This window comes from Musca autumnalis, unplaced genomic scaffold (genome assembly GCF_047663935.1).
Source record: "Musca autumnalis isolate F117 unplaced genomic scaffold, ASM4766393v1 scaffold_3, whole genome shotgun sequence".
Taxonomy (NCBI): domain Eukaryota; kingdom Metazoa; phylum Arthropoda; class Insecta; order Diptera; family Muscidae; genus Musca; species Musca autumnalis.
The window spans coordinates 26,284,546-26,293,806 of NW_027411866.1; the positions used below are offsets into that span (position 1 = coordinate 26,284,546).

The 9,261-nt window shown below is 36.5% G+C and overlaps 1 protein-coding gene across 3 annotated transcripts; it reads left to right on the forward strand.

Annotated features, from left to right (window-relative positions):
* Positions 1-1,728: 1,728 nt before the first annotated feature.
* On the forward strand, positions 1,729-6,998 carry LOC141396891 (uncharacterized). Of its 3 annotated transcripts, none has more exons than XM_073972605.1 (3): positions 1,729-2,218; positions 3,692-3,907; positions 3,962-6,998. In XM_073972605.1, the coding sequence occupies exons 2-3, from the start codon at positions 3,758-3,760 to the stop codon at positions 6,758-6,760; spliced, it is 2,949 nt and encodes a 982-aa protein (XP_073828706.1). In that variant the 5' UTR covers positions 1,729-2,218; positions 3,692-3,757; the 3' UTR covers positions 6,761-6,998. The 3 variants fall into 3 exon arrangements, with proteins under 3 accessions (XP_073828706.1, XP_073828705.1, XP_073828707.1); XM_073972604.1 differs by having other exon boundaries at positions 1,745-1,860; XM_073972606.1 differs by having other exon boundaries at positions 1,773-2,617; positions 2,935-3,907.
* The last annotated feature ends 2,263 nt before the right edge of the window (positions 6,999-9,261 follow it).

Consider the following 9,261-nt stretch of genomic DNA (forward strand, 5'->3'; position numbering starts at 1 on the left):
GTTATTTTTCAAAAATTGAACGATTTATAGCAAAATCGGTGAAAGATATATATGGAGGCTATATCCAAATCTGTACCGATTTTTGCGAAATCAAATCAAAATCGGTAAAACTGAAAAGGGGCTATAGATATTATTGAAAGCAGATGGGAAGAACTAAAAGAACACACAACCATTACAAAAAGTACATTTTTAAGGCCGCCATCAGACCATCTGCTTTTTCGCATGTATGACATCAGCTGTTCTGTAGTATTAGTATACCCAAAGTGACAACATACATGTGAAAAAGCAGATGGTCTGATGGCGGCCTAAGTATTGTTAGTTTTTGCATCAAAGATAATCGATATTTTAAATTTGAAAATAAAATATACAAACAAAAACAAGGATGCCTGTCTATAAGTGACGATGAATTTCATCCGAAAAATAAAGTCAAAATCAAAAGCATTTTATACAACAACAACTTTCCAACAAACCTGATAAAAAGCCTCATCAAAAACTACAACACAAATTTGAAAAAAGATGAAAATAATACAAGCCATAAGGAAAACAAAATATACAAATCTGTGATATATGAACCTGATATATCAGAACAAAGCGCATGAATTTTAAGACCGACATCGACAATAGCGCTTTAAGCTACAGAGGAATAATCAACAAAACAAAGAATATACAGAGATCGCAATATCAAAGAAACCAACAGTGCAATATTTACAGCCGATGACGATAGTAGTGATGCTACTCTAGTTTTAAGTGAATATTTTTTGTTAGTTTTTTTTTACGTATTTATGCGAAACTGGTACGTTGTTTGTTTTTTGGTTTTTACTTATACCTCTGTGATAATATATTATTGTGTATCAAAATGTTTATTATAGATAATCCTGATGATGCAATTCAATGTAATTGCGAAATATCGGTAAATAAAGATATTTTATCAAATCTAGACCTCGAGCTTGATCAATTTATTCCATTTCAAACAATTATAAAGGTCGAATAAAAAACCAAAATTGACAACTGAAATAATCGCAAGACCGAAAAGTCGCATTTTTAGTTTTAGACCAAAATCGAAAATTTGGAAAATCGATTATTGCGTTTTATTACCTATCCCTAATCTAGTTCAATGGATCAGCTCTTTTAACTGATCTAGTTCACTAATCTAGTTCATAGTTCACTATCCAATAGAGTTGGGCAATTGAACGACCTAGTTCAAAAACGTATGAGTAACGTCATGCAAACTAACATGTGATATTACGTACACGCAGTTTCTTCATACAAAAGACCGGTGTCCACTGAACCAGATCGTTTTAGTTCAATTGGCACAACTCTACTATCCAGTTCAATCATTCGGATCAGAATCGTTCACGGGCTCCTAATCGTTCTCTCAATGAAAACACATACATACACCAAATTGGAACAAACATTAAAATAATATAATTAAACTATAAAGATATTACATTTAGATACTTTTATTCCGTTCATAAGTCCCAATTTACATTAGGCGAGTTTACTTGCGGCAATTGTCAGTTTATAGGTGAGAGAGGGTGCTGAGTGGCAAAGGGTTACCATATGGCTCACCTCTCTCTCCTACAAAGTGAAAATTGCCGCAAGTAAACTCGCCCAATGTAAATTGGGACTAAAGAAATATTTAGTTTAGAAACTCAACTCTACAACGGAGTCGTTAGACAACGGCGTCATTTTCTAATGATTTTAGTTCAAGCATTTTGTATCGCCTTTAAACATAAAATACCATGACTTGGTACTCATCGAAATGTCAAAATCTCACTTCAGGAATTTGGTGTTTGTTTTGTTGTGGATAATGAATATAATTGAAACCAAAAATATAATTGAAACAAAAAACGAATAGTGGTAATTTATTTTATAATTTAATATAGTTCGTGTATTTGTTTGCTATTAAGATAAGTAGGAGTAGTAGGTGTATATCAATATTTTGTTACTGAGAGGAAGGAAATCAAGTTCGTTGTTGTTTACACTTGACTAGGGTCAGTGTCTTCGTCCAAAACTTATCTTAGGCTAATCCAACATTATATCCCATGGGAATAAATTCTGGAAACAAACGCTAGGTACTATTGAGCCAATAACTCAAAGAGGGGAAAAAGCTAATCAATGAAATGCGATACAATTTTAAATCAATATTTAAGTGTTGTGCTGTGCTCCACAAAGTTGATCTTGACTACGTGCCGAGGAATAGATTTTTCCACTTCAGGTAAATATGGAAACTTTCTTGGGATTATAACGTTGTAATATATAATTTATTGCAGACTTTGCAAAGTTAAGGAGCTTCAGGGTGATTTCAAATGTATAACAATGGAATTATTGTCGTAACCTTACAGGGGAAGGCCGGAAGGCCATACGCATCTTTAGTTAAAAATTCAGAAAGAAGTCTTAAAGCACCTACATAGTTGATTGTAAATTTTAGGAAAAATATTTTTTTTGCCATCTGTCTAACTTTCCGGAGACTTTTTAATTAATTTCTTCCCATGTTGTGTTTTTACATCTATACTGATCAATTGAACAAGCTATCAATAGAAGGTTTGCTGTATATATGAGGGTCCGAGATCAGTTGTGGCCACAAAGATTTCATACATATCTTTTTTGGGAGCAAGTTGAATGTAGTGGCGGTATTTGGAACTTTTTCCACAGAAAGTTTTCAAAAATTAAATTTTTGTGGCAAATAGCCGGCCTTCGGCCGGGATTTAAGACTTTCTGCTATAAACAGATACTAAACAGGGCTAACGCTATCATAATTTTTTTCAAAATTATTTTTTTTTCAAAAATCATGTTTTTTCGGGAAATACGGACATCCCGCACATGATTTTTATATTGGCGTAATCAGCATTCCAAGACCTACATGTGGAGAAGATTTCAGAAGTTTCTGAGTCCAGCCACTACATTCATTTTATGTCCTTTTTGCGCCGACAGACTGGTCTTATTCGCATCCACACGTTCAAATGCATTTTTATACCCTCCGCCATTAAACCATTAACTTTGTCATTCCGTTTGGAACATATCGGAATATTCGTCGGAGATGAATCTTAATCACCATAAAAATCTATGTCGATACAACCATGTCCGTCTGTTGAACTCAAGATACAGCTTGCAAGATTTAAGATAGACCTTTATAATTTGGTACATATGTTTCACTTAGTCCTAGGATGTTTTGTATTGAAAATTGCCTATATCAGTCGACGTTTTGAGATAGCCCTCATAGGATAGGGCCTCACGATTTTTAAGTTTTTAGCCTTATTTTCACACCGAAATGGCTGAAATGAGGTACCTAGTCATCTTTAGGACCAGAAATTGTTTTCACGGAAATTTGTTGCTATAGTTCCACGTTTTGATTTAGCTCCATTTTCAAGCCTTTAGCCTTATTATCACACCGAAATGGCTGATATTTCGCACTTAGTTTTCGTTGGGGTCGCTAAACTCTCCTCCAGAAATTTGTTGCTATATGTCACGTTTTGATATACCCCCCATAGAACGGTACCTCCCGGTGGATACAATACACCTCGGACCGAAATGTGCATACAATACGACTCGTTTTTTTACTTGTATTCATTTATATCTGTACTTTGAGCCTAAAAGTAGGCAACATGTTTATAGATCCTGCAAAAAATTGTTAAAAACTATTTATTTACAATTAAAACTAATTAAATTATAAATATTGTTGTATGTTTAGGATATTGTAACAGCTTTACGCATCCACTCCATTTACATTTGAAACAAAAGCTTTGGATTTTCAAAAATGTCGTCACCTAATCAACAAAACTGCCGTTTGTGCTTAAATAATTGTGATGGTGGTTATTGTGATCTTTACGATGAAATGGATGGTGATAATACAACCACAACAACAAATGAGGTGTTCGATATGGTCCGTAAATATTTCAGTAATGAGGTAAGGCCATAAGTTTGAAGTTTAAAACTTTTTCTCATTTTCCTTTCTTTGCAGTTTTTAGACACGGAATTCTGCAGACACTTGACCAAGTTATGCTTGAATTGCTGGCATTATATAGAAGAGTTCAATAAATTTCAAGAATCCATTATTCTGGCCCATGAAAACATGAAAATGACCCATGTTAGCAACATAATTGAGGAGATTGAAGAAGAATGTTATGAGGAGATACCTATAAAATTTGAGGAATTCAATATTACGGAAATAGATGCTCCAAATGTTGAAGGAGATGGAAAAGGGCATGAAGCGAATGATTTAGAGGAAGATGTAGATGATTTTATTATGAACACAATGGAAAGCTTGGGAGCAAACATTGATGACGATGGTAAAGAAAATGTTGCAGATATACAAGCTAAAAACGACGATGATGATGATGAAGATAATGAGGACCACGACCACTTTATTACTGAGATAATGGTAAATATTGATGCCGTGGAAAATGTGGAAGAATTACAAACCATTGAAGAATACGACAAAATTATAGCTGAATGGAAAAGAAATTTAGAGTGTGTTCTATGTTATCAAAAGTTTCTAACCTTTTCTTTGCTTGCCTTACATTTTGACGAAAAACATCCTCGCGAGGTGGCCCACATCATTTGTTGCGGTACAAAGTTACAACAACATGTACAAATTGTTGAACACATTGAATATCACAAAACGATTAATGAGCTCAAATGCAATATTTGTCACATACGCTTTGCCAGTCGTGCCTCAACTAAAAGACATTTCCAACAACAACATGGTGAGGAAATTGTAGGACAGTTTCCACGGCAGGTCGCCAATAAAAAGAAGAAATTTAAAATTTTTAAATGTAAAATTTGTCATAAGATGTTCCTGGAAAATTCCACAATTAAAGCCCACTATGAGGCGGAACATCAAATAGATTCTGAATTGTTTTGTGAATTTTGTTCCGAAAGATTTCTCCAAAAGACTGAGTATCAGCGGCATTTGAATCAACAGCATCTTGAAGAATGGCAAATGAAAAGAAATCAAGAAGCCATTGAAATGTTGCCAGAGATACGTAGGCGAATGGCAGGAGCTAAATTGGCACAACAAAATATAGACGAATTGCCAAGGAAAACAGCACAAAATAGTCAAATTGAGAATCCACCCTCATCCACCTCCACGGGAGATTGTAAATGTTGGATATGTGACAAAACCTTTCACTCCAAACGTTATTTAATGGCCCACATGACCCTACACGAGGGCAATGAGGCTGCAATGCATCATTGTAAATATTGTTCAAAATCATATCATTTACCCAGTAGTTTGTCGCATCACATTCGCCTAAAACATAGAAAGCCTGAGACTACTGTGGAATCCCTGAAATGTGACATTTGCAATAAGACCTATTACACGCAAAAGGCATTGCGGGAACATCGAAGTAAACATGAGGGCAAACCATTGTCTCGCTGTCCAATTTGCCACAAAGAATATTACCTCAGTTCCAGTTTGTCAAGTCACATGAAAAAACATCATTCCTCTGAAAATTTCAAGGGTCTAAGGATACGCAGAGATCTTCATAGTACACCACCAAGCGAAGCTGCCGAAAACACCACCACCAGGCCCAGTAACAGCACGGAACGAGCCTCCTACAAATGCCAAACTTGTGGCAAAATTTATCAATCCAGTCGCAGTTTAAGAGAGCATGAATCCAAGCATTACGGTAACAAAGCCTATAGCTGTCACTTTTGCACCAGCAAGTTTTATTTAAAATCATCCATGTATACGCACATGAAGACAAATCATTATTATCAGTATCAAAACTTTAAGAAGACTTCCTCCACGAAGCAGAGAACTCAGATGAGAGAAAAAGTGGAGGCCCAACAACAAAACATTACAAATTTAGATGATTTGGTGAAAAGTTTGGACATAGAACAACAACAGCAAACGGAAAATGTTACCGCCTTCAGCTCATGCTCACCTGCTAAATCCCCCAAAAAGCCACTAGTAAAGACTGAAATACCAGAACCGGAAGTAACCCAGCTAAACATAAAAATTCCTTCACCCGCAACGACTAAAAAATCATCTTCCCAAAGGGGAGGAAAAGTTATGTTCGGTGGTCTAAAATGCCATAAATGTGGTAACGTCTATCAATCGATACGTAGTCTTAGAGAACATCTGGCCAAGCACAGTGGCAAACCGTTGTATGCTTGTAAATTTTGTGGGCAAAAGTTTTTCCTCAAATCCAGCATGAGTCAACACATAAAAATGAAGCATAAATCCTCGAATAACAAAGGAGAAACACCACAATGCACAACTTCAGAGATATATTTGCTACCAAAAGGAAATGGGGAGGAGGAGGAGGAAGTGGAAACAATTATGGAAGTGGAAACAATTGAAAATACAACAATTGACTCTGGCTCCTCCTCATCCTCTTACTCGCCTGTCTCACGGAAATCTACTAGAAACTTAAGAAACAGACAAATCAAAACTGATCCCTTAACCCACTCACCACCACCACCACCACAAAGAAATACAATAACTGCAAAACCAATCGGAAGGGAAAACTGTGCCTTTAAATGCCTGAAATGTAATCGTCGATATCAATCTAAACGCACCTTGCTGGCCCATCAACAAGTTCGTCATGAGGGCAAAAAAGCCTTCTCGTGTAAATTTTGTTCGAAAATATTTGGCCTGAAAACAAGCATGTACAATCATTTAAGGTTATTTCATCCGCAGGAACGGCTGGCAGAGAAAATCAATAGTGCAGAAAATTTACTCAACACCAATGTTATCGAATCCGATCAGCCGTCTATGATTTGTGATATTTTAAATGATTACCTGGAATCATAGGAGGGAGGGTAAAAGAGAGAGAGAAAGAGCGAAATAGGCACAATTTTTGGTGCTTATGGAGATAGGGATGACAAAAATGGAGGAGTAATTAGAGAAGTAATGTTCCAAAGCCAATGCTGCTCATACCGAAGATGTCACCTAACCATTTTACAACACTATAAGATAGATGTGTACATATGTATGTATGTATTTTTAATTTAAATGAAATCTAAATAAAAGGTTATTTTTTGTTAAAAAATATTTTGGATCTTTTAGCATATTCCGATAACTATTGTTCTTTCCTCAAAACGTGAGTAAAACCTCTTATGTGTATTCAGATGAATTCCCGTTATGAACGAGTATCAGTTTCCCAATAAAACTGGCCCTTTGTAGTCCTCTCTATATTGAACATAACATTCACCCTGGACGTTGGGCGCCACAGATGTAGTCCTTCTAAAAAGGGTCCCTAAAAGCTCCCTTTGTTTAAGAAAGGGTCTACAGACGCACATTTTGTTTTAGAATGGGAAGCATACTTTGTTTTAGAAAGGGTCTATAGAAGTATAATTTGTTTTAGAGAGAGCCTATAGAAGCACCCTTTCTTTTAGAAAGGGTCTTTAGAAGCACCCTTTGTTTCAGAAACGGTCTTTAGAAGCACCCTTTGTTTCAGAAAGGGTCTATATAAACACCCTTTTTTCGAATGGTTTCATAGAAGCAACCTTTCTTTTAGAAATGGTCTATAAAAGCACCCTTTGTTTCAGAAAGGGTTTATAGAAGCACCCTTTCTTTTAGAAAGGGTCTTTAGAAGCACCCTTTGTTTCAGAAACGGTCTTTAGAAGCACCCTTTGTTTCAGAATGGGTCTATAGAAGCACCCTTTCTTTTAGAATGGGTCTATAGAAGCACCCTTTGTTTTAGAAAGGGTCTATAGATGCGCCCTTTCCTTTAGAAAGGGTCTATAGATGCGCCCTTTCCTTTAGAAAGGGTCTATAGAAGCACCCTTTGTTTCAGAAAGGGTCTATAGATGCGCCCTTTCTTTTAGAAAGGGTCTATAGAAGCACCCTTTATTTTAGTAAGAGTCTATAGAAGCACCCTTTATTTTAGTAAGGGTCTATAGAAGCACCTTTTGTGCTTTAGAAAGGATCTATAGAAGCACCTTTTGTGCTTTAGAAAGGATCTATAGAAGCACCCTTTGTTTTAGAAAGGGTCTATAGAATCACCCTTTGTTTTAGAAAGGGTCTATAGAAGCACCCTGTGTTTTAGAAAGGGTCTAGAGAATCACGCTTTGTTTTAGAAAGGGTCTATAGAAGCACCCTTTATTTTAATAAGGGTCTATAGAAGCACCTTTTGTGCTTTAGAAAGGGTCTATACAAGCACCTTTTGTGCTTTAGAAAGGGTCTATAGAAGCACCCTTTGTTTTAGAAAGGGTCTATAGAAGCACCCTTTCTTTTAGAGAGGGTCTATAGAAGCACCCTTTATTTTAGCAAGGGTCTATAGAAGCACCCTTTGTTTTAGAAAGGGTCTATAGAAACACCTTTTGTTTTAGAAAGGGTCTATAGAAGCACCCTTTGTTTTAGAAAGGGTCTAGAGAAACACCCTTTGTTTTAGGAAGGGTCTATAGAAGCACCCTTTGTTTTAGGAAGGGTCTATAGAAGCACCCTTTGTTTTAGAAAGGGTCTATAGAAGCACCCTTTGTTTTAGGAAGGGTCTATAGAAGCACCCTTTGTTTTGGAAAGGGTCTATAGAAGCACTCTTTGTTTTAGGAAGGGTCTATAGAAGCACCCTTTGTTTTAGAAAGGGTCTTTAGAAGCACACTTTGTTTTAGAAAGGGTCTATAGAAGCACCCTTTGTTTTGGAAAGGATCTTTAGAAGCACCCTTTGTTTTAGAAAGGGTCTATAGAAGCACCCTTTGTTTTAGAAAGGGTCTATAGAAGCACCCTTTTTTTAGAAAGGGTCTATAGAAGCACGCTTTGTTTTAGAAAGGGTCTCTAGAAGCTCCCTTTCTTTTAGAAAGGGTCTCTAGAAGCACCCTTTATTTTAGAAAGGGTCTATAGAAGCACCCTTTGTTTTAGAAAGGGTCTATAGAAGCACCCTTTGTTTTAGAAAGGGTCTATAGAAAGGGTCTATAGAAAGGGTCTATAGAAGCACCCTTTGTTTTAGAAAGGGTCTATAGAAAGGGTCTATAGAAGCACCCTTTGTTTTAGAAAGGGTCTATAGAAAGGGTCTATAGAAGCACCCTTTGTTTTAGAAAGGGTCTATAGAAAGGGTCTATAGAAGCACCCTTTGTTTTAGAAAGGGTCTATAGAAGCACCCTTTGTTTTAGAAAGGGTCTATAGAAGCACCCTTTGTTTTAGAAAGGGTCTATAGAAGCACCCTTTGTTTTAGAAAGGGTCTATAGAAGCACCCTTTGTTTTAGAAAGGGTCTATATAAGCACCAACCAGATCTTAGTGGTGCCAACACGACTCTCGTTTGCCTTGGCAGCTGTTGCTCTTCCGCCGTCACGGGTGGTGGGTGATCATCGAGTAC

Bases quoted from the DNA above. Each gene is read 5' to 3' on its own strand.
- LOC141396891 (XM_073972605.1), top strand. From the start codon at position 3,758: ATGTCGTCACCTAATCAACAAAACTGCCGTTTGTGCTTAAATAATTGT. The intron at 3,908-3,961 runs GTAAGGCCATAA...CTTTCTTTGCAG, and splicing joins GTAAATATTTCAGTAATGAG to TTTTTAGACACGGAATTCTG.